This window comes from Furipterus horrens, unplaced genomic scaffold (assembly GCF_987537825.1).
Source record: "Furipterus horrens unplaced genomic scaffold, mFurHor1.1.pri manual_scaffold_3, whole genome shotgun sequence".
NCBI lineage: Eukaryota > Metazoa > Chordata > Mammalia > Chiroptera > Furipteridae > Furipterus > Furipterus horrens.
The window spans coordinates 173,783,815-173,809,765 of record NW_028327173.1 but is presented as its reverse complement, the minus strand read 5'-3'; the positions used below and the strand labels follow the sequence as shown (position 1 = coordinate 173,809,765).

The window sequence follows — 25,951 nt, the reverse complement described above, 5'->3', positions numbered from 1 at the left end:
TTTGTTGATGTTTTCCTTTGCTTTGCAAAAACTTTAGTTTGATGTAGTCGCATTTATTTTTTCTTTTTGTTTCCCTTGCCTGGGGAGATATATCTGATAAAAGATTATTACAAGTGTTATGATGAATGTCCGAGATTTGGCTGCCTATATTTTCTTCTATGATTTTTATGGTTTTCGGTCTAATATTTAAGTCTTTGACTCATTTTGAATTTATTCTTGTGAGTGGTATAAGAATTGGTCTGGTTTCATTTTTCTGCACACATCTGTCCAATTTTCCCAACGCTATTGAATAAACTATCTTAAGCCCTTTTTGTGTGCTTGCTTCCTCTGTTGAATACTAATTGACTATAAAGGTGTGGGTTTATTTCTGGTCTCTATTCTGTTCCATTGATCTAAGTGCCTGTTTTTATGCCAGTACCATGCTATTTTGGAGGGGCAATTTTATTGAAAGTTCCCCCTCACTTGGTTATGACTTCCTACTGTATCTTTCTCACTTAGAATATGGGCTTGTAATTTTCTAGTGAGTGTTTTGCCAGTGAAAGAATAATACATATAAAGTATATATGGGGAAAAGCACAGATTTTATTGTATGGTATTTCTTTTTATCTTTTTATTGTGCCTTTTTTTAAAAGCTAACATAAAATAACTGTTTTGCCCATAGTAGGTGCTCAAAAAGTATTTGTTGAATGAGTATACACACTCATATTGTCACAGAAATGGGATTATTCTGCACCATCCCCCACCCAATGTACAGTAGATAATCCATTTCAGCGCAGTAAAAAATACCTTAGAAGTCATGGATTCTTAATACACTCTGACATTTGAGGCCACTGCCTATGAGAGCCTCAGTCTATCTTATTCTCCATGATTCATGGACATGGAAGTTTCTATCACTATAAAAATCTCATTTCAGTACAACTGAAAGCCTAACCGCAGACTTTTTATTACTAATTCACTATATCTTAAAATACAGAGGAGTATTAATAATTGGCCTTAGATTAATTAGTTCATTAAACATTCCCATGAACAGATTATATTCATTGAATATACTTCAGAAATTTGGAGTGCTATTTAATGCTTTGAAAAGTAACAAGTGATTTAAAAGTTCTGTTTATCATTGTATAAAACCTCTCTAAGGTTTAGCATTAAAATCTAACAGATCATTAGCCCTGGCTGGTGTGGCTTATTGGATTAAGTGCCAGGCTGCGAACCAGAGGGTTACCGGTTTGAATCCCAGTCAGGGTACATTCCTGGGTTGCAGGTCAGGTCCCCAGTTGGGGGTGCGGGAGAGGCAACCACATATTGATTTTTCTCTCTTTTTCTCCCTCTCTGTAAATAAATAAATAAATTTTTAAAAATGTAATCATTAGTATTTGTTCTAAGTCACTTAAGTGTGTTTAAAATCATGACTGCTTATTCTATATCCAGAGATGTTTCTGTTTACATAAAGGAGTAGTTATCAATACTTACGCATGTATATATGTAGTGGCTTGTAACCATCTTATCATTTTTATGTAACAATATAAACAATATCTTTCTCTGGGTGTGTTTCCAGCATTGAACTGAGGAAGGGGGAGGAAATGCAGCTTTAGCTTTCAACATGGCATTGATAACTAACTTTTCTTTCTGGGTAATAGTGGAATTACAAGGTAATCAGTGTGAATCCATTTCTACAGTGACCTTATGCATATTCTGTTCATTCAGTATTCATTCCAGGCCCTGTTCTAGACATAGGGAATAAATAGGTGGGGGGAGGGGGGTGGCATCAAAATATCTCTGCTTGTGTAGAGCTTAGTGGAGGACGTGTTATCACTAAGGCCTAGGGCAGCAGTTCTCAACCTGGGGGTCGAACGACCCTTTCACAGGGGTCGCCTAAGACCATTGGAAAACACATATGTAATTACATATTGTTTTTGTGATTAATCACTGTGCTTTAATTATGTTCAATTTGTAACAATGAAAATACATCCTGCATATCAGATATTTACATTGTGATTCATAACAGTAGCAAAATTACAGTTAAGAAGTAGCAACGAAACTAATTTTATGGTTGGGGGTCACCACAACATGAGGAATTGTATTAAAGGGTCGCGGCATTAGGAAGGTTGAGAACCATTGGCCTAGGGCCTCCCAAACTAGAAATTTATTTGTATATGCCCAAATATCTTTTTTGGACAAATATTTATTAGCAGGTTTAGGACATTGATTTCAGGTGCCATGCCCTTTATTTTCTTATTGTTCTAGTTCCTGGACACTTTTATCTTTTCACATTAGGTGATGAAAACCATTCAACAAAGATATAGATGATAATCTCATTAGAACAATCATTTAAATGACATATTTCTGGTTTCAGTATCATATCAATAAGCTGTCAATCATGACATCAGAGAATCATTTGAACAATAGTGACAAAGAAGTTGATGAAGTTGATGCTGCCCTTTCAGACCTGGAGATTACTTTGGAAGGGGGTAAAACATCAACAATTCTGGTACGGTGAACCTTTTACCTACTAATTTACTTTGAATTGATGCTTACCTTTTTGTTGATTTAGGTTCTCATAAAGTATTTGGGGGATTAGGAAAATATTTAGTGCTTTAGAGAGTTCAGACATCAAATTTTCAGAAACTTTAAAAATTACTATTGTTCTAATCTCTAGTGCCTCCAACACAGTAAAGATAGGTCTTCTGATACTCTGTATATTGTCTTATAAGTAGTAGTGAAATATTTCTGTAGAGGAGAAGTTAATCTTGAGTCATGATAAAATCCATTTAGTGCTCTCCAAATTTGAAATATTACAAAAAAAAGAGAGAGAAATGGATCTCAAGAAAAATTTTAAATGCTAAGTTTAGTTTTATGGTTCTAAAGCTTAGAAATTAGTTATTACAAAAGAAGCACTTGGGGCTGTTCCAATTTACAAAATTTCCATAATGCAGATACAGTTTTAGTGAGTTAGAATCAACAGTGTATTCTTGTGGGTTATATAAATTGCCATTTTGATCAGATTTTTTTAGCTTTTTATGACATTTAAAAATGCCTTTGTACCATATAATACAATTGTACGTTTAAAATCTTCATAATCTGCATTTTAGGCCATTGTTTGTTAATTAAGCTAGTTCTTAATATCAGATACCAAATATTAAGAGTTTCTCATTTCATGAAAATAAGGGGAAAAAATGATTAAATTCTTTCCCTAGGGTGACATCACTTCAATTCCTGAACTTGCTGACTATATTAAAGTTTTCAAGTAAGTACACAAATGACAGATATTCAAAAGACTATTGAATAATTGTCAGTTTTATAGTTTTGTTCACCTTATTGAACTTTAAGTTTAACTGGCAAACGCATCTATAAAAACACTTACAATTAGATGAACACTAAATTAAAATGAGGGGAAATAACCGTTTGTACCAAATTAAAATCACAGTACTCTTTAAGTTGTTTTATCTGGTAAACATTTTTCTTAAGGGAAAAATATAACCGACTAACCTAGATTGCATCCTGTAGACCGTGATACCTATAGTAGCACGTCAGTGTAAGTGGCCCGTCTGGGCGTAATGAACTCTTACTGCCAGCAGTTACTTCCTTGTTCAGAGCCCCCGATTCTCTTGAATTCTATTCATTTGTTCATAGGACATTTTATAATCAAGGTTCCAGTGTATGTTATGTTGACCTTTAAACAATTAGTCTAGTCATTTTCCACAGAATCACAAGAGCTAGGCATTAAGGCAGAGAGGGGAAAGGGGAAAGGAGGTGATGTGGAATGTAATATACAAAGCCATTACGGAATAAACCCTTTACTGTAGCTAAGCATAAACCAGCTCAACATATATCACGTTTCTGAAATAAAGGCACGATTTCAGATACTGCTGCCTCCCCTCTCTTTCTTTGCCATTTATACACCTTTTTCATCTACTTACACCTTTCCTTATCTACTCTCCCTTATGGCCACTCTGTCTCCGTGATGATTGACATTGGAGTAGAAAGGTCAGGTTATCACTGCAATACATCCCTGGGAGAGATTAGCACTTACCTCACTTTAGTCATCCCAGATAAGGTTGCTGGTTCAGAGAGGCTCCAAAGAGAGCCCTACAGACATCTGTGAATCTGTGGGTAATTATGGGACCTAGGAAATTTCCAGTTCTTGACATTTACTTCACCTCTCTTTTCCTGTCCTTTCCATGTGACCTGGTCATGAGACCGATGGCTACAACAGACAGAAATACTAGAATATTGGCCCTACTGTCTGTCTTCTCTGCTCATTCACTATTTGTGAGATCTTCCTGAGTAGACTGATGGGGAAGGAAGGGGCACATCTAGTACTAGTAACATTGACTATCATACATTGGCCAAAGGGAACTGAATTCAGCAGATATAAAACTTGGCCTCACACTTTTAACATTGTGAAATTTTGGTGCTAAAACAAAGAATTGATAAAGTTATTTCAAAAGTGGTTTTTCTCTTAATTCTATTTGACACATAGGCCAAAAAAGCTGACTCTAAAAGGTTATAAGCAATATTGGTGCACCTTTAAAGATACATCTATTTCTTGCTACAAGAGCAAAGAAGAATCCAATGGCACGCCAGCTCATCAGATGAACCTGAGAGGTAAGTATGGGAAGCCTTAGAATGACCAGTGTTGATGGTAGAATATCTATTAGCTACTATTCAATAAATTTCACTTTGCTGGGAGGAGGAGTTTTTCAGCAGTTTCTACACTCCTTTCGGTTCTTTTATATGTTTAATTTTTGTCTCAGACTTGCCTTATCTTGTCTTAGACTACTTCTCTTGGTTCTTCACATTGCTCCTTCACCTCTTTCATCTGATAGATGGACTGCTTCAAGTGGTAGGAGAATTTCCTTTCTAGGTAAAACTGCTGCTTCTACAGCTGGAGGACATCCTGCTTGCCTCTTGCTGTGACTTCTCTGTAGGGCCTTTAGCTAGTCTTGCAGGTTGGTGAGCCTCCGTTTGTGATAGTCACTGAAACGACCTGGCAGACTCCAGTGCAGATTACCACTTCTTCTAGGAAGCCGTACCCCTGAGACTCGCTCCAGATAAACCCATCCTAAGTCGAAAATGCATTTAATAACACTTAATCTACTGAATATTATAGCTTTGCTTAGCCTACCTTAAATGTGCTCTGAAAACAATACCCCCTCCTACCCCCAAAAAGCTGGCAACACAGTACACTATAGAGTATCGGTTGTTTGCCTTCATGATCATGTGACTGACTGGGAGCTGTAGCACTGCCCAGCAGCATGATAGATATCATACTGCATATCACTAGCCCAGGAAAAGATCGAAATTCCAGATATGGAGTACAGTTTCTATTGAATACGTATCATTGTAAAGTCAAAAAATTCTAAGTTGAACCATTGTAAGTTGGGTACCATCCGTACACCCTTGGCACTCAGCATGCTTGGTAAGGGAGGCAGTAGATTGGCTCTTCACTGTTCCATACTCTTCACTGTGGCTTCCTTTACAGCAAAGACTAGAAAACTAAAAATACATTTTTCAGACTCATTTCTAGATTCTAATCAGATGCGTTCATGTGAGACTTGAATTCCCCACTGAGTTCAAGGTTTGGAGAGGCAGAACTGAGAAAGGAATGGGGTTCTTTCAGGCTCTGTAGCTCCAGCTACTTGATTGTAGTGAAGGTCGCCCCTTTCCTCGTAGGCCAGTTGTGAAGTGGTGTTTAGGGAATTATTCCTATCAGCCCAGCCTTTCTCCTTTGGGTTATATTTTACGTGTACATTTATTATTATATGTAAAGCAATTTGGACAAAAGTGTCAAAGAAAAAGGTCCCCTAACTCATTTCACAAAAATGATTCCCAAAATAATTTCACCTATCACTTAAAATATAGAGGTGTTTTTTCTGACCTTTTTTTCTTAGTGCATATTTTTAGTATACTTCAAAAAAATTTCCAGATCTCTGCTTTATCTGTCTAGTAGTCATCTGAACTGTTGTTTCATAGTTATACACGTTGTAAAAAATAGAAAACCTCTGTTCTGGAGAGAGGATTGCTATTTTCAATTGTTGAAATTCTGTAATTTTCCTAAAACTTTTAATTAGTCTTACTGCCTTTTTCTCTCAGTTACATGAAATGAATTTAACTTTGGCTATCTACTGGTATTTGTTACTCAGAGTCCATTTTAGCTTTCTTCTTTCTTCCTAAGATGCCCAGGATCAGCTCAGATTATCCACTCTGGAAATATCCACTCCGGAGTAAGAGAATAGATCTGTCTTTTGGCCTCTGTCCTTTCTGTCCCTATTGTATCCGTAACCTTCTGCTTGAATGACTGAGAAGTCAAGTCCTAGTATGGAGAACAGTTCCATGAGGTATTCTTGTCCCACCTGTCCTGAGTCCTCCCAGAGGAGCACTTTTCTGGCACATCACACTGAGGAAGGCAGACACTAGCTTAAGAATCACATGGCCAAGATTCTGCCCTGCCACTAAGCAAGCCCTGTGGCTTTTGAAAAAGAGTCCATTTGGACCTCAGTGTCTTCCTCTGAGAAATGAGTCTGTAATGCCCTTGAAAGATCTAAATGTGAAGTTTAAAAAAAAATTCAGTTTAGCAAATATACTCCTGTGTCACAAACTGCTAGGTACTAGAGACATGAGCAAGAACAAATAATAGTCCCAGCCCTCAAGATGTTTAGAGCATGTTGGGAAGATAAAGAATTACAGTTCAGGCAATAATAGTACTTTAAAAATTAAGTAATGGGTCACAGGAGCAAGAGAGGAACGGTGCTTTATCAGTTATTCTTCAGTAACGGTGGAGAGAATTAGGAGTGACTTCTTCGTAGGGGAAATGCTGTCAGAATTAGGATCCAAAAGAGAAAATTGAAGTCTGGGAAAGAAAGGAAGAGAGTTGGTAAAAGAGCCTTCCAGGCAGAGACTAATATACAAAAATGCCTGAAGAAAGCATCAGCAACCACAGGGGTTCTGTGCTGCTGGAATGCAGAATTTAATCAGGAGGGCGAATACTTCCTTAATGCTGTTCAATTTGGTTCCTGCTAACATGAGAGGAATAGCAGAAGGAGTTGGCAAGAATTAGTGGATAAAAACGATAAGGAGGTTGTTTTCTAAACTGACAGCAATTAAGTCCCACTGAAAAATTAACAACATGAAAATGACAGGATCCAAAATATTTATATTGGCTACAGTTTAGAGAAATAATTTCAGATAGTGATAGGGATCCAAATTAAGGTTATCAATATGGATGGAGAAAGGGTACAAATTCAGCAGATACGAGGAAGTTCAGTCAGTAGACTGAGTGATTAATTTGGAAGGGGCTAGAGGAAAAGGACTTGTTTCTGGCTTGTGCAGTTAAGTGGATAGGGTGTTACTGAGACTGGGAAGAGACAAGAGCTGAGTTTGGGGAGAAAGATGAGTTTAATTTTGGGATATTTTAAATTTGAGGTACTTGAGAGATATCTATCTGGAGATAATCTGTAGGCCATTGGATCATGGGAGAGGTCCATGCTACATAACAGATAGTCATATGGTAGCACTAAGCATTAATGGTAAATGTAACCATTGGAATGGTTATCTATTATGTGAGTAGGCTAAGAACAGAACCCTGCAAAAGACTCATGTTTAAGGGACAGGGCATATTAGAGGAAGAAAAGCTTGTAAAGGAAACAAAAAGAAAATTGTAGGATGATATGAAAATAATGTATGATGGAAGCTAAGATGAAAGCTGTTTCAAAAAGGACAGAGTAACTCAGGATCAAATGCTACAGAAAAGGTAATTATTGTTAAGCCTCCATAGGAATTTAGCCACACTGAGGTGGTCAGTGGCTTTGATGAAGAGCAGATTTCATTGGCATTTTGAGTTTGAGAGTCAAAGTACAGTTGTTGAGAAGTAAACAGAAAACAAAGACAGCTTTTTAATGGAGCTTATCTATGACAAGGAAGGAGGAAAGGGGGCAGTAACAGAAGACAGGGGTATAAAGAGAGGCATTTTGTGGTTAAGATGGGAGCAAGTCAAGGAAGGTAAATGTTGATGGAAATGTCACAGTAGAAAGAAACCTAATGTCTGGGAGAGGGAGAGAATCTCGGTGATGAAGCAAGATTCCTGGGATGGTAGGAAACTGAACCCACTTGGACAGGAGAGCCTTAGGAGAAATGCCTCCTGCGCTGTGTGGGAAAAGGGCAGCGAGGTTTATGTGGTATGGTGGCAGGAAACACGGGTACTTCACTTCTGGCACCTTTTCACACACCCCGAAAAAGAGGTGAGGTTGTCTGCTGAGAGTGAGCGGCATAGGAGGCCTGAGAAGAGTTGATATAAACATTTTTGAGGATGCCTGTAAACAGGACCGCAGGTGACAAGGGGCAGGTTGAAGCTGGGAGCACATGAAATCTGTCTGCTCAGTTTTGTGGGGGGCTTTCCCCTCCCGTTTCAGTGCTCAGCAGCCTGAGTATAGGCAATTAAAAGAGAGAGTTGGACTGGACCAGGGTTAAGGTGTTGCTAAGTGTGCAAGATGGAAAGGCAGTAAGTCTAGGGAACTGGAGGTAATTTGAGCGAATGGGGTCTCAGGCTGGACTGGGGAGGAGTGAAAACACGTTGCTGATGCGGGAGAAAGTCGAGGGGTTGCAGGATAGCGTCCCTCAAAGAGTATGAAGAGAGTTAGGATTAAAGATTGTGATCCAAAAGGACTGTTTGCATTTAGCAGTTCAGAGAAACAGTAACTGGGTTACAATGACATCCAGCATTTCGCCATGGAGGTGTGGAGCTGAGGTGGCATGGAGTGACTGTTGTCTGAGGTGCGGCCCAGTTAAGTTCCTCTGTATCTGCACTAGTACTGGAGTTACCACTTACTTTGTCTCTCCCTTTTTAATTTTCTTGGCATTTTATTTTTAAAAGAGGCCTAATTATTAATGGGATTGTGTACTTAAAATCCACTTGAATAATTAGTGGAACTTTGCAAAAGATCGTCTATCTTCAAACATCTCTTTAACTTCTCATGTTAACACATTGCCACACCACTTCTCCTAGTTTCTAATGCTTGTATAGAGGGAGTTAAATGCTGTAGCTATTTGTATGTAGTAAATATTTTTTTAAAAAATGAAGAGGGGAGAAAGTCCACCAAATGTGAGGGGTTGTTTCTGGAGAGGAGTGGAGTACCCCCTTTATCTAAAATGTTGTTTCTGTGTGAAGGAAACAAACGACAGTTTTAACATTTGTCCTTTCTGTGAGATATGTAGAGGTTGATCATTGGGTTCTTTGTACTCTGCGCCAAGAGAAGTCGCTCCAGTGCAAAGAGCAAGGCAGTGGTCGGCCCTGCTCGCAGTTTACATTTTTCATCATAGAGCTTCTGAATGATCTTAAGACATATTGAGGGTGACATAAGTAAGTACAAACAGTTGGAATGCCCTTTAGCAAGATTTGACATGTACGTTATCTCTTTTATCCTCACAGCAGCCCTAAGAGGCAGAATTAAGGTTCGGAAATACTGGATTTAGTCCGAATTGGCCATAATTATGAAATGGTAGAGAAAGGCCTGGAACCCAAATCTGTCTGATGACAAAGCTCTTCTCCATTGTATTATACTGGTTGCTGCTTATTTATGCCAGTCATTACCTCATTATCTAACTTGGATATATGTTCAATAAATCTGTATTTTCTCCTGGAACGCTACCAGCCAATGCTTTCTTAAAAAGATTTTATATTTATTTGTTTTTAGAGAGAGGAAGGGAGAGAGAAAGAGAGGGAGAGAAACATAGATTGGCTGCCTCTTGCAGGCCTCCAACCTCTGTGCCATTCAGCTCTAGTAGATCTGACTCTTTGCTCCACCCCAAACAGAATGACTGAGCGTAAGAAAATGAGGGAATCCCTTTATCGGCTTGAGATTTCTTAAAAGTAAATCTGTCCATTTTAATAATTGATTTTTTTTTTTTTAATTACAGGATGTGAAGTCACTCCAGATGTAAATATTTCAGGCCAAAAATTTAACATTAAACTCCTGATTCCAGTTGCAGAGGGCATGAATGAAATCTGGCTTCGTTGTGACAATGTAAGTGTTCCAGTTAAAAGTTAACCTCAATTTTCTTTGATCCCTTAGTGAATTAGCTGGTCATCCTTAGGTTTTATACTCAAAGGACCCATCATGTGATTTAATTTATACCTCAGTATTTCTTTTCAACAGGAAAAACAGTATGCCCACTGGATGGCAGCCTGCAGATTAGCTTCCAAGGGCAAGACCATGGCGGACAGTTCTTATAACCTAGAAGTTCAGAATATTCTTTCCTTTCTGAAGATGCAGCATTTAAACCCAGATCCTCAGTTAATACCAGAGCAGATCACAACTGATATAAATCCTGAATGTTTGGTGTCCCCTCGCTATCTAAAAAAGTACAAGAACAAGCAGGTACTTGATTCATTTTATTTCATCTACTGTTTTCTGCTGGTTAGTTTTACAATTTGGTACACATATTTTAAATTTAGTTTCCTCCTCTTAAAACTTTTTGGTCTTAATTGGCAGTCTCACAATGTCTTTATCAGGTGATTAGAATATAAAATCAGAAATAGCCTTCAGTCAGTTTAAATTGGTCATTAAAAAAAAAAAAAAAACCTAGTGGGGAGGAGGAAAAGGGGGGAAAGGAAGGGGAAGAGTCTAGTCAAGGAACTACAGTAGTCCCTCTCTATATCGCAGTTCACTTATTACGGCCTCACTATATCACAGGATTTTTAAAAATATATTAAATTATTTATCGCGGATTTTTGCTGTATCGTGGGATTTTGCGGTACTGTATACGTATGTTGTTAAAGTTATGCAGGTTTAAGACTGTAGAATATGTTTAAGAACATAAGTAGTGTTTATAAAAGTGTGGAAAAGGTTAATAAGGGACTGGGAACGGTTTATAAGTGTGTGGGAAGGGTTTATAAAGCCTTAAAATATATATAAATACTAAAATAAATGTAAGGTTCCTACTTCGTGGATTTTCACTTATTGCGGGGGGTGGGGTCTAGAACGTGATATCCGCGATAAGTGAGGGAATACTGTAGTATAAATGACCCATGAACACAAACAACAGGGCGGTGATTGTCTGTGGGAGTCGGGGAGGTGGGCAGGGCAGGGGGGACCACAATGGGGGAAAAATGGGACAACTGTAATAGAAAAACAATGAGAAAAAGTGAAAAACTAAGACGAGAAAAAAAACCTTTATCATTTTATAGGACAGATAATTAGAATAATTGGGAGTATATTTATTCTAAACAACTTGAGTAAACCATTCTGTTAACAGGATGTTCATTCAGGGAATTAAAAATGGTCTTAATGCTTTGTGTTCCTTCATTCATGCAGTTTTATTCACTTCCCAACAATATCTGTATTGACTCTTCTTGCTGTTGAAATTGACTTCCAGCTTTGGAAATAAATTTTACAAGGGTAGAAATAGCCTACGTTTTAACATCGTCTTTTCTTAACATTAACAGTCAAAACCTAACCAAGATATGCATAATGTGATATAATTTGGCAAATTCTCATAGAAATTCACTGCTTTTGTTCACTCTGTATAGAATTTGCTTCCTGGGAATTAATACTATAAAAGGATTGCTAGGTAGGAAAATGGTCTTCAGTACAACATAAAAGGGTTTTTTGCAGGGGAGTTTCACTTGGAATAACCCTGAGTATTCTCTACACCAAACATCCTGCCCTAAAAGGAAAAGGCTTCAGTTTGGGGGTGAAGGGGTGTAAAGAAGACCTTTAAAATAAATATTTTATTTTTATCTAGTTTCATTTTGATGTTTAAGGACTAATTTTAAAACATTGAAAAGGCCTAATGAAATACCCAGGACACTTAGTAATCCTTAACTTTAAATATAATGCTTATCACATGAGTCTGGTATCACTTAACTGGAAATTAAAAATGTCCAGAAGTTTTAATCACCAAGTATTTGTCTTTAAGTCTCTGAAGTTGTGTCAGCTACATGGAAATTGTTTATCCCACAGTCATACAATGTGGGAGTAGTGAGGAATGAAGGAAATGCCGCCCTGGGGAGAGTTGTGGAATGTAGATTGTAAGTTAAAAAAGCAAAGTGAATCAAGTACTAATTTATTTATTTTTATTCTTAGTAATTTTATTTAAAGATCATTTGAAAATGAGAGGATTCATATGCCTTCAAAGGCAGTGAATAAATTCAAATCTTAGCAATCTTATTTTCACTGGCAAGTATCAGTAAAAGAAGATCTTAAAGTATAACTGAAATCAGCCAGATGTTGGTTTAGCTGTCAGAGAAAGGTATTGTTTTTCAAAAACTTTTAAACCAGTAGTTTTCACTTTAAAAAGTTCTTGACTAAATTGTCAGCTGAACATTCTCTTGAGGACGAAGACGTTGAATGTTTGACTGTCCTTCCCTGGCAGGATGGCAGTATGTGTGGTCCATGGATAGGGCTCCTTCTAGCCTGTCTTCCACATTGCATCTTGCCAAATGCGCATTCTTTTTTAATCCTCCTTCCCCTAACTAGAAGTACAGATGTTCCTAGAAGGTAAAAACCAGGTATTGCCCTCACACCTAGGAAGTGCTGAAAGGTGGAAGTTCAGTTGCTGTTGTGTGTCAGGTGCTGTACTGGTGGTTGATCATAGTGCGCTGTTAATTCTTGACCTGTGTAACCCTGTGGCATATTCAGGAGTCAGTCTGGAAGATGTGTAGGCCTGGGGCCTTTCATCCCCACCAGAGCACGAGTGCATTGTTTTCCTTTGGGTCCATCAAAATAGCCTTTTTCATATTTAAGTCTACTTTAGTTCCTCAGAGCTCCATCTTAACTTAATTAAACTTGCTATGGATATTTTCACATGAAAGTGACTCCCAAATTGGATTTTACATTTTAAAGAAAAGAGTTGTTCTACGTTTTATCCATGTTAATTTCAATTGAAATGCACTAATACGTTTATAGCCACTAGTCCTAGTGTAGTGTATGGCATCTCTTTATTTTCCTTTCCAGGAAAAAGGATGCAAGAAACAGATGGTAATTGAAGGGTTTGCTTTTCTTGTGTAATTAAAAGAAACGTTTTATGCCTTCAACCTATTCCTGAAAAGCAGTGCATGAATCATATTATCTGACTCAATCTGAAACAATATTGAAGGCTTTTAAATATTCAATTTGATTTTGCTACTAAAATAATTAGCTTCACTTTAACCAGTAAGAACTGGTATGTGAAGGGGAAAACGGGTATTTGCTCTTTTTATTTCCTCCCTCAACCTTCTACCCTTAATTGAAGTAACACTTAACAATCTAAAAACAGTGTGGAGTGTTTTTCAATATTCTAAATGGAAATAATAACTGCTTCCTCATTTTCATTTTCATGCTTGCATTTACTTTGCTTGGTTTCTACCTTGAGTAATTTTTTGCATGGTTTTTGGCTGGAATTTTGGTTTGCAGGTTACCGCAACTTTTTCTTTGCTTCATTGCATTTTTTTCTGATTGCCTTTTTTTTTCTTTCTGCTTCCTTTTTCTTTCCTCGCATTGCCATCTACAGCCAGGCTATATAAGAGATTTGGTAAGTTCTCCGTATTTACCAAAAAAGAAAGGAAATAAATAAAATTTAAAGCCCTAGCTACAATCTCCTCTCATGGATTAATTTCCTTCCACTCCTTGTGGAAGTAGCCTTCCCAAAGTGAGTATAATTTAAATTAAAATTTAACTTTTCTAATGATTTCCTTAGAAAAATTTTAAAATTAGTATGGTAATCAATATTTCTGCTAGAAACAGGTATTCTAGGTATTCATTTTGATCACATATCTTGATGGTAAATTTAAAACTTACCATGTGTATGATGATTAGAACATGCAGTTTTATAGCAGTATTATATATGTGTGTACTTGAAATATGGCAGTTGTGTACCTCCAGTAGTACTTTTTGTTTATAGACATATGAAAATTGAAATTAAGAAATACAAAAAAGTCATTTTACTAAAGTTCCCAAATGTAGCTTTCTGATTCAAACTCTTGCAACATAGTACTTGGGGGTGGGACACATACTCAATTTTTCGATCTTTTTGTCTTGAGTTTACTGTGAAAGAATAATGTCTCTTGGTAAAGATGATGTTGATGTTCAATCATATTTAGATAACAGCAAGGATTTTGGAGGCCCATCAGAATGTAGCTCAGATGAGTCTAATTGAGGCAAAGATGAGATTTATTCAAGCTTGGCAGTCCTTACCAGAATTCGGCATCACTCACTTTATTGCAAGGTCAGTGGTTCTATTAAGCACCTATATGTAAACCATAATCTGTGCCTTACTACTTAATCTACTTCACATAATTAGAAATTAAACATTTAAAGCTACTAACTGAGACCCATTAACCTATTACACAGTAATAATTAAAGTGTGTTGGAAGGTATTTTCTATACATTTAATTTTTACATTAAAAATTCAAAATGATTGCATTTGTTTTTACTTGTATAAGACTAGCACTTTCTTTTAGAACTAAAGACCACATATCTTAAAGAAAAACAGACCAACATGTCCCCCCCAGTCCCGATATGTTTTTAAATATGTATTTACTATATTTACTATGTTTTAAATGCTGTAGGTTCCAAGGGGGCAAAAAAGAAGAACTTATTGGAATTGCATACAACAGACTGATTAGGATGGATGCCAGCACAGGAGATGCAATTAAAACATGGCGTTTCAGTAACATGAAACAATGGAATGTAAACTGGGAAATAAAAATGGTAAGCTATAAGAATATTACTTACATACAGCTAAAAATTAAGAATAAAAAGCCCTATAAATTTGGAAGATTGTTTGTACCATTACCTCTTTTTTTTTTTTTTAAGTATATTTCATTGATTATGTTGTTATAGTAGTTTCAAGTTTTTCCCCTTTGCTCCCCCTGCCCAGTACCCTCCTTTCCTTCAGCAATCCCACCCCCCTTAGTTCATGTCCATGGATCATGCATATAAGTTCTTCAGCTTTACCCTTTCCTATATTATTCTTAACTTCCCTCTGTCTATTTTGTATTTACCAATTATGCTTCTTAATCCCTGCACCATTTCCGCATTTCTCCCTCTCCCCCCTCACAGCTGATAACCCTTCAAATGATCCCCATACCTATGATTCTGTTCCTATTCTGGTTTGCTTAGTTGGATTTTGTTTTTATTTTTTTAGATTCAGTTTTTATAGTTATGAGCTTGTTGTCATTTTACTGTTCATAATTTTGATCTTCTTTTTCTTAAGTCCCTTTGATATTTCATATAATAATAGCTTGGTGATGATGAATTCCTTTAGCTTTACCTTGTATGGGAAGCACTTCATCTGCCCTTCCATTCTAAATGATAGCCTTGCTGAATAGAGTAATCTTGGTTGTAAGTCCTTGCTTTTCATCACCTTGAATACTTCTTGCCAGTCCCTTCTTGCCTGCAAAGTTTCGTTTGAGAAATCAGCTGATAGTCTTATAGGCACCTCTTTGTAGATAACTGTCTGCTTTTCTCTTGCTGCTTTTAAGATTCTCTCTTTATCTTGAACCTTTGGCATTTTAATTATGATGTGGCTTGGTGTGGTCCTTTTTGGGTCTAGCTTGTTTGGGACTCTGTGCTTCCTGACTTGTATGTCTATTTCTTTTGCCAAATTTGGGAAGTTTTCCTTCATTATTTTCTCACATAAGTTTTCAATTTCTTGCTCTTCCTCTTCTTCTGGCACTCCTATGGTTTGGATGTTGGCACGTTTAAAGTTGTCCCAGAGGTTCCCAAGCCTCTCCTCATTTTTTTCAATTCTCAGTTCTTTATTCTGTACTGGTTGACTGTTGTTTTCCTCCTTATGTTCCAAATCATTGATTTGAACCTTCGTTTCATTTAGCATAGCCTTTACTTCTTCCCTTATGCGTTTGCCATGCTTAAGCATATCTGTCAAGCCTGTGAGCATCTTTATCACCAGTGTTTTGAACTCTACATCTGTTAGACTGGCTATCTCCTCGTTTGTTAGGTTGGCTATCTCCTTCTTGCTTAGTTCTCCCACTGGAACCTTGATCCGTTCCCCCTTTTGGGCCATACTTCTGTCTCCTCATCTTGACAGGTGTGTCTGTGGACATTCTAGACTGTGGGGGCCCTTTAAACAAGCAGACTGCTGAGAGACCGGCTGTTTTTTCCTCCACCCAACCCTCACTGGTTTTCACACTCAGAAGCAATGATGCTTTATTTTCCCCGGCGCTGGGACCGTGAGCTGTGTGGTCTGGTCTTGTCTGGTGCTGAGAGTGCTCCCCAGGTGTCCCTTCTGACTTTTTAAAATGTGTGACTGTGCTTTCTGCCAGCCTGCCGCCACTGCCGCCACCACACCACATCCTCTCCACCCCAGCTCCGCCCCTCCTACCTGTCTGGATGAATACAGTAGTCCCTCTCTATATCGCGGCCTCACTGTATCACAGGATTTTTTAAAATATTATATTTAATTATTTATTGTGGATTTTTTGCTATATCGTGGGATTTTTGTGGTACTGTATCTGTATTTTGTTAATGTTATGAAGGTCTGAGTGTAGAATATGTTTAAGAACATAAGTAGTGTTTATAAAAGTGTGGAAAAGGTTAATAAGGGAGCGAGAAAGGTTAATAAGGGGCTGGGACCGGTTTATAAGTGTGTGGGAAGTGTTTATAAAGCCTTAAAATATATATAAATACTAAAATAAATGTAAGGTTCCTACTTCACAGATTTTCACCTTTCACGGTGGGGGGGTAGTTCTAGAACGTAATACCTGCGATAAGTGAGGGAATACTGTATTCTTTATATCTTCGTTTGCTGGACTTACATGCAGTTTGATTTTCTGGAACTTCTGATTGTCTCTAGTTTTGAGGTAGTTGTATTCCTTTTTAGTTGTGGAGGGTGATGCAGTATGTCTGTTTAGGGCTCCATCTTGGCCAGAAGTCCTGTCCCATTACCTCTTAAGGTATAAAACATGGTTATTCATTTCCCACAAACTTGCCCAGTTATTAAAATTCTAAGAACAGTCCTGGCAAATTGATCTCTCTCCTTCCCCTTTCATCCCTTCCTCTAAAATCAATAAATTTAAAAAAAAAATGTTTTAAAAATTTTGAGAATATAATCTGTTTTGAATATTATTTTCTTTCAATAGCAGATAAATCCCTTCCACCCACAGTAACAGCTCCTGTTTACTGAATGCCTACTTTGTGCCAGGCATATTAAATGTTTTACCTTTGAACCCGATTTCTAAACCTCATCACAGCTTTGTGGGGTAGATGGGTTATCCCTCCTCTACAAATGAGGACACTCAAATGTAGAGCTTAAGGGCTGTCATTGTCCAAGGTCACACACATTATAACAGAGTAAGGATTCAAGCCGAGATGTTCAGGGCTCTAAAACCTGGCACTACTGCACATCATGCTTCACCTAGCCTTGGAGGACATGCATATCATTTAAAGTAAACACAGTCTTTTACTAATTAGTCATTTATTTTAAGATCACTGGGTTTGTTGTATCAGTTACTATTGCTGCATTAGAATCTCATATTTCTGAAATATTTAAACATGATACCTAAAGGTTAAATATCTAAAGCAAATAGTAAATTAAACACAGGAAGTAGGTTTTCTCCCAGGACTTGAAGAGAGACATTCTCATTAATTGAATCACCAGAGATCCTTTGGGAACTTAATGACCTATACTCCTTGTCTTCCTTTTCAGAACAAGAAAACTAAAGTGGAGTGGGGGAGGGGCTAGTAATCTACTCTTTTGGACTTGAAGGCATTATTAAGTTTAGGATTAAAAAAGGAAATTCGAGGATCAAATATTTTGTGACAGGGCAGATCTTAAACTCCATCTGGAGTTTTACTGGGACTTACAGTTCTCTTGTCTTTTTTTCCAGGTCACTGTAGAGTTTGCAGATGAAGTACGATTGTCCTTCATTTGTACTGAAGTAGATTGCAAAGTGGTTCATGAATTCATTGGTGGCTACATATTTCTCTCAACACGGGCAAAAGACCAAAATGAGAGTTTAGATGAAGAGATGTTCTATAAACTTACCAGTGGTTGGGTGTGAATAGAAGAACTGTGTAATGGAACTCAATGGCCATAACAATATTTAACTTTAAAAGCTGTTGTTTGTTATATGCTGCTTAATAAAGTAAGCTTGAAATTTATCATTTATCATGAAAACTTTTTTGCCTTACCAGACCAGTTAATATGTGCACTAACAAGCACGACTCTTAATCTGCTATCATCATACAGTATATGAACTTGCATATGGCACACATTCCTTAGGGCCAAGAATTGAAAATTGAAGTGGGCAAGTCAGGAACAAAACATCACGGATTTAAGCTAGCCAAACTAAGAGACTCAAGCCATCTACTTTACAGCTAACCAGGGCTTAAACTATATGAAGTCTATTTATCATGTTTTTAATGCATGTGTTTTAATGTATGTTTGATTTGACCTCGTGTTTTTAAAGACATCCTACTTAATTCCGGTAGCCATTTGAAACCTGCTCCCCTACCCCCCAAATAAATGAGGCCCACAAAAGGTGCCTGTATTTAATAATGTCATTGTTTAACCTAGAAGGAAAATGCTATTAGTCTGTTATGCTTGGTTTATTTGTTTTTGTCCTTGAAAAAGCATGTATGTATATTGTCTTGTGTTTTTATTTTTACACCATATTGTATTACAACACTTAGTATTCACCAGCATATTCACTGTCTGCCTAAAATGTGCAACTTTTGCATTACATATGAAGTAAAGGTCTATGAAGTATGCATTTTGTGTAACTAATGTACAAACACAAATTTTATAAAATTGTACAGTTTTTTTAAAAAATTACTCACAACTAGCAGATGTCTTAGATATGTAGCATCTTTACATTAATTAAGTGCTTTTAAATATATAATTAATGTGCAGTTTTAATATCTGCTAAATTAAGAATGACTTCAATATAGTCGTGATTTGCCACAGTGTCCTTAACTCTTAATGCTTGGACTGGCCCTATTCTAGTCTGTTGCGCTGTTACAATCTGCATTGGTGCTAGTCAGAAACTTCCTAGCTCACATAGCCCAAAAGGGTGCCAGGGAGGGGTGGATTACCAGTATTGTCCAATAATACATGGTTTAAAGACTGTATAAATGCATTTTATTTTAAATAAAAGCAGAATCTTTTATTTAATCTTTCTTTATGTACTTCTTGTTTTTATGGTTTACATAGCATTAACTTTGTAGAAATGAACTTTTGCCTTTTGGAAGTGCTTTGTCTATATCTTCTGTTATGAGAAACAGTTTTCTAGCATTCTAAAATATTACTAGAGATATTTATCTCTAATACTGGGTTGGTCAAAAAGTTTATTTGGTTTTTTCCTGTAAGATGGCTCTAGTAGCACTTAGTTGTCTTTTTTAACTTCCTTTGAACAGTTTTGTTAGATTGTATTGTGACAGCTGTTGTATCAGGGTACATTTTTTGAAAATTATCAAAATTGGTGCATTTTTGTGTGGCCATTTTAATATTGAAGATGGAGGAAAATAAACATTTTTGGCATATTATGCTTTATTATTTCAAGAAAGGTAAGAACACAAAAGAAGATATGTGCAGTATATGGAGAAGGTGCTGTGATGGATCGAACCTATGAAAAGGGGTTTGCAAAGTTTCCTGCTGGAGATTTGTCACTAGATGATGCTCCATGGTCAGTAGGCCAGTTGAAGTTGATAGCGGTCAAATGGAGACATTAATTGAGATTAACATCTTAGATGTGGGAGATGGCCAACATACTCAAAAATATCCAAATTAATAAAGTTATTGGTGAAAATGAAAAATGTGTTTTTTATTTTATGGAAAAAACTAAATGGACTTTTTGGCCAACTCAACAGATTCTTCCTTAAGTTGAGAGTTTCTAATTTTTCCTGCTATTTAAAAAATGAACTGTATAATATTTAGATATTAGAAATGTAGTTATAAACAAAAATGGGACAGATAGACATTATTGACTTAGGCAGAATTTGTTTTAAACAGAAAAATGACTCTCATTTTAAAAAACACTAACATACATATATTAATTTACTTCCTGTTCTGCTATCATTTCATCATTCAGACTCAGAACTTTAGTCCCAAACCTTTCTTGTTGCATTTAATCAGGCCAGGTCTCTCTGATTTTTCCCTCATTTCCCTCATGCAACCTGCGTCAGCTCCGACACTGAAGTTCAGGTCTGTGTCCTGTGTCTGCCACAAAGCAGCAGCCTCATAAAGCAAAGCTCAGATCACATTCTCCATGATATTTCCTTGTACTCAAAGGCCAGGTCATAACAGGCCTCCCTCCGAAATTTAAGAGCTCTTCTCCATTAAAAATAAAAGTTTTAAGTAATGTAGTCCCTTTCCTCATCTTAAACTACAGATCACCAACTTCTATCATCACTTAATAAAAGCACTAAACTATATTTCGACTATAACAACCCAAGTCCCTTGTAGCCCCACGACCTCCCCACAAGTGAGAAAAGCCTCTGCTAATCTGTCTCCCTCTGGTTTGCCCCACTGACCTCCCAGTGGTTTTGAGATTAATTCAGCCCAGCACAGCCCTGGCTATATTTCAGCCCTATGACTTATGGTTGCCTACAGCATAAATACCAAAGTCCTCAGTCAAGTATGCAGAGGTCTTCTACGGTCAGTTTCCCAGTTCACATTTTCATCCTTATCTCCCAACAGCCCTGTTTTCCACTCAAACTGGACAGATCACATTTTCCAGACAAACTTTGCACTCGCCCGTCTCCATATTTCCCAAACCTGGGATGTCTTCATCCACAAACCTCCCAGTCTCTAGCTGTCCAAATCTCATCTTTCTAGCATTTTAGAAAGTTTAGAGCTCAAGTGCTCTTTCTTCCATTAATAATTCCAAGTTTCTTTGTAGCCAGAAGTTTTCTCTTACTTCTCTGAACTGCCACTGAGTTTGGTCCTTTTTGGAACTTAGGAGCAATCCTTTTTATGATTGAGTATATCCCATTGTCCCTGATAAATTATTAGTTCCTTGAAAATGGGGTGAGCCTCGTGGTTTCTACCTAGGATTGCTTAATACATATTTGTTTATTGAATATAATGAGGGATACTTTAGAAATCAAGGAATTATTACAACTTAGCATTTTTAGATCCTCAGCACAGTTTAATACGAAGGAAATGAACATGCTTTCTACACAGCAATTATACATTATGAGTTTTGCTAAGTGCTTTCACGTACATCAGGTCTTGTAAAGAGCCATACAATCCAACATCATTTTATAGGTGAAGCTTAGAGAGACAAGTGACCTACTAAAACCACATAGCTATAATTAATTAGTGCCTAGGCAGAGCTGGAAGTGGAACCCAAATTTCTATCTCCCTATCCAGTCCTGTTAAAAACAAACCCTTCATTCCTCAAAAAATTCAAAATAGGACTACCATATGACTGAGCAGTTCCCCTCTGGGTATTTGAAGAAATCCAAAATACTAATTCAAAAAGATACATGCACTCCTATGTTCATTGCAGCATTATTTACAATAGCCAAGATAATGGAAGTAACTTTAGGTGTCCATCAATAGATAAATGGGTAAAGATTACATACATACAATGGATTATTAGCCATAAAAAGAAGGAAATCTTGCTATTTGCAACAACATGGATAGGCCTAAAAAGTTATGTTAAGTGAAATAAGACAAATACCATATGATTTCGGTTATATGTGGAATCTAAAAAACAGTAGACCAACTCATAGATACAGAGAACAAATTGATGGTCTCCAGATGGGAGGAGGCGTTGAGGGGAGGGGTGAAAAGGGTGAAGGGATTAAGAAGTACAAATTGCCACTTACAAAGAAGTCACAGGGACGTAAAGTACAGCATGGGGAATAGACAATCATGTAATAACTTTGGTATCAGATGGGTACTAGACTTAACAGGGTGGTCACTTCATAAGTTATCTAAATGTCTAGTCACTATGTTGTGCACCTGAAACTAATATTGTATGTCAACTAATTGAAAAATAAATTTAGAAGACAAAACCCTTCATGAATCCTGAGGAACCCTATTGGTAGTGGTCTCTCTACAGAGCCATTATCAGTTTGTGAAAAGATCACTGGCTGGGGCCTCCAGAGATACTAGTTTCAGGTTTCTGCTATGTGTGACTCAGTGTCGTGTGGACTAACCAAGCTTCCTTGGATTCCGTTTCTCTTAAATCAGCAGGTTATACATCTTGATGCCCCTAATGTAGTTAATCAGTAATCTTAACTTGCTACAAATTATATTTTATACAACCTTGAACTTTTTTTTAATAAATTTTTTAAAATTATTTATTTTATTTTTAGAGAGAGGGCAAGAAACATAACTGTGTGGTTGCCTCTCACTCGTGCCCCCAACTGGGGACCTGATGTGCAACCTAGTAATGTGCCCTGACTGGGAATCGAACCAGCGATGCTTGGCTCGCAGGCCAACACTCAATCCACTGAGCCACAACAGCCAGGTCAACCTTGAACTTTTAAAAGTCAGATACCCAGAGACAGGAACTTCTTTTTTTTTTTCAGCTTTATTGAGATATAATTGACAAAATTGTAAGATATTTCAAGTACATCTTGGCGATTTGATATGTGTATATATTATGAAAGGATTCCCACCATCTACTTAACATATCCACTACCTTAGAGACATCAACTTTGTAGAAGAAAGGCCACTTGCTGTTCTTGACCTGCTTTTACACAGGCCAAAAAGTAACAATGTGGCAGACTGTATTTGTCCCTCCTTTTTTGGTCTTAAAAGTCTTATTAAGGTGCTTTTGTTTAGTTACCAGTTAGTGATAAAGTGAGATCAGACCAAGGTGGATTCCTGACTCTATCTGGAGAAATAACCTACAGGGTTAAATAAAATATTTAAAGCATCCAACATTGTACCTATTGATACACTGAATATGGTAGTTTCCCAGTAAAATATTAGGTTTTTCTTCTTTAATTCAAAACTTTTTATCCTCTGGAATGCATCCCTAGCCTGTTTCTTCCCTATTTCTACCATCTATGTAAGTCTGAAAGGGGCTGCTGCTATTTCTACACTAATCACTTAAAACATGGTAATATTTTCACCACTCTGATAATTGAGAAAATAAGAGAACAGGGCTTTCTGAAATCCATCCTTTTGTGACATAGTATCATCACTGATCCTAAATGTGTCTTATAAAAGCATTACCCTGCACAGCTGCTGTCTGCCTATGCCCTACTCCCCACCTTCAATAAGAAACGTTTCTGTAGCTATGGTAGTCATTCCTTCTCTTTGTAGCTATGTAGACGTGAAGACAGGCAAGGATGAGCTGACTTGCTATATGCTGAGTGTAGACCTAACAGATACGGCACACATACTCTGCCGATAAAGTTCCATTCATCTCTACACAGTAATAGCCAGGAAGAAGCTGCGAACTGAAAGCTCCATGCTCTTCAGCAAATTGACTGTGGGTCTATCTGTTAGGAACACTTTGGTTTGGCAGTTCAAGAATGGGGGAGAACAAAAACAAACAAGAATGGGGGAGGTAGTAGAGAGAGTGACAGGAAATGGGAAATTTCAGCCTGGGTTAGAGGAATGAAATTCTCAGCGTGGACTGCAGAGCCACCCAGAACAGGAAACAGTAGGGAAAAAAAAAAGCCTTATCCAGTGACCTTATTTCCCATGTGCTGATTCCTCTCTTGCTTTCTCTACTTTAATAAACACTACAGAGTTTCCCAGGCTGAATGTGTACATTAAAATTCTCTGTTCCCTTAGTAAACAGTTACCAGCACACACATACCCCTAGTTGAGTTTCTCTTTTTATATTTATGCATGAGCCTGAATATACTAAAAATTACAAGCACTTAAAATAATTTGAGACCATTATTTCAAGAGATCTAATTATAGTCTCATGTGGCTTCATTGGCCAGGCATTATCTGTATTACTGCTCAGGGAAGTGGTCCACGTTCAATGTTAATTTAATTGTGATAAAAACAGCGCAACCAACCAAACAGGTTTAACATATCAGTATTAATATGGTCTGTAGATATTGCATGATAAGAAAACACTATGAGCATAAATTCTCAAATCTAAATTTTGTGAACTTTATGATCAAGTGAAAAATCAAACATATTTACTCCCAGGTTTACTGATAAGAATATCTAAATCTTGTTTCTATCTTACCTAATTATAAATTCAATTAGCTCTGAGAAGGAACATTGGAAAACAGCATTTCTAATCCAGGAGAGCAGACAGCCAACAATAACCAAAACATTGCTAAAGAACAATAGGTGAGGGGAGTAGCCTTAGCAGATAGCAAGAAGTCAGTATAAAACTATATTAAAAATGTAATGTTGGCACAGAGATAAATAAAATAGCCAGATTCCAAACAGAGACTCCAGGAACAAACATGCACACACTATGGAAACTTCCTTCTTTAGAGCCAGCCTTGCAGACCAGGATGAAATAGAAGGACTTTCAATGAATGGTGCTGGCAGTCTCTTCATGAAACAAAGGAGTGTATATATCAGTCCAAATCAGTTTCAAATGGATTCAAGACAAATAAGAAAAGTAAAACTAAAACTTAAAAGATGCCATAAGAAAGCATTTGTATGATGACATCAAAGGAAGATTTTGTGTATTAAGGTATAAACACATATAAAGCAATCTCATTAAAATGAGAACTATAGATTAAAAAGTGTAAAAAGGCAATCAAATTGGGAGAAGATATTTGCAACACATAATGGACAAAGGATTCTCATCTACAATATAAATACACGCACAAGCTCAACTGATTAGACCTAAAGAAAAATGGAGAAGACCCTAGGATGGGTACCTCACAAAAGAGAAAAACTGAATGGCCACAAAAATCTATAGGAATCTGTTCAACTTCACTAGTAGTCTAAATGGGGAAAAAACTAATCTTAAGTATGATTAAAATACAATTGTACACCTAGTATGTTTGTAAAATTTTCAGACTGACAATATCAGGTACTGCCAGTAATTAGGCTTTTTGGAATATTTAATGTTGGTGGAAATATAAATTGGAAAAGAGCACTTCAGAAAACACTTTGACATCATCTAGTAAAATTCAAGATGTATCCTGTGACCAGCAACTCCACTCTTAGGGATGTGCATATATACCGTGGAGAAACTTGCGTGTACATACCAGGACACATGGATAAGACTATTCACAGCAGAACTACTTATAACAGCAAAAAACTGGAAACAATCAAACTCCCATCACAGTACAATGGTTAAATCATAACACACCTGTGAAGTGGAATAAAATAGCAGCAAATCAATTCCAATATGCAAACAAAATGGATGAATTGCAACCTAATGGAAGACTAAAAATTTAGCTGCAGAACACATAGTATGATTAAAGTTTTTAAAGATGCAAGATTTTTAAACATTAAAAAGAACAGAAGTAGCAAATATTTTTCTCTTCTATTGGAGAGTAAACGCTGCATTTCTAAAAGATAGATTGTTGGTGATTCTAAAGTCCAGTGTGAAACAGTGTGACACTAAAGTCACTGTGGCCTAATGGAACGAAGCAAGTCTTCTCTTGACAGCTGCCTCTCTGCTCTTTAGATACATGTATTTTACTGGGCCTGTACTGGACCAGCACATGAGCCTGGCCTCTGCCACCAAGTGACCCACTAATTGACAGACTGTTTGGCCGCCCTGGTTTAAGAATGGAGCTAATGAACCCAGGGTCAGGGGTTTAGTCCCCTGTGGTCCAGTTGGCTTTACACTGTTTCATGCTCAGAGGCTGCACCATTCTGTAAATGTGTGTTAGTCACAAGAGGGACTGGACAAGAGAAGAACAGATCACTTCAATGTGAAAATCAACTTTAAGCCCATGTCTCTGGTCAGTATACAATTCATAGTGTTGTTCCTCATAAGTAGTTGCAAAGATGTCAATCCAAATCTTATTAAACCATCCAAGCCATAGCAGAGGGATCAAGAAACTTATTTGACACCTACTCTTGCTGAATGGATCACTATCAAAGGCGTCCCTGTGCTTTA

The 25,951-nt window shown here is 37.1% G+C and overlaps 1 protein-coding gene across 6 annotated transcripts in view; it reads left to right on the top strand.

Annotated features, from left to right (window-relative positions):
* Positions 1-19,107, top strand: part of FERMT2 (FERM domain containing kindlin 2) — a 71,201-nt gene extending 52,094 nt beyond the window's left edge. For 4 of the 6 annotated variants that reach the window (XM_090270890.1, XM_090270888.1, XM_090270889.1 and 1 more), the window contains 10 exons: positions 2,354-2,488; positions 3,195-3,244; positions 4,481-4,605; positions 9,913-10,019; positions 10,152-10,373; positions 12,951-12,974; positions 13,486-13,506; positions 14,075-14,199; positions 14,543-14,684; positions 17,822-19,107. In XM_090270890.1, the coding sequence (XP_090127016.1) occupies positions 2,354-2,488; positions 3,195-3,244; positions 4,481-4,605; positions 9,913-10,019; positions 10,152-10,373; positions 12,951-12,974; positions 13,486-13,506; positions 14,075-14,199; positions 14,543-14,684; positions 17,822-17,995 (1,125 nt within the window). In that variant the 3' untranslated portion in view covers positions 17,996-19,107. The remainder of the gene's footprint in view (positions 1-2,353; positions 2,489-3,194; positions 3,245-4,480; positions 4,606-9,912; positions 10,020-10,151; positions 10,374-12,950; positions 12,975-13,485; positions 13,507-14,074; positions 14,200-14,542; positions 14,685-17,821) is intronic. The other 2 variants (XM_090270892.1, XM_090270893.1) reach the window with 1 other exon arrangement.
* Positions 19,108-25,951: the final 6,844 nt, after the last annotated feature.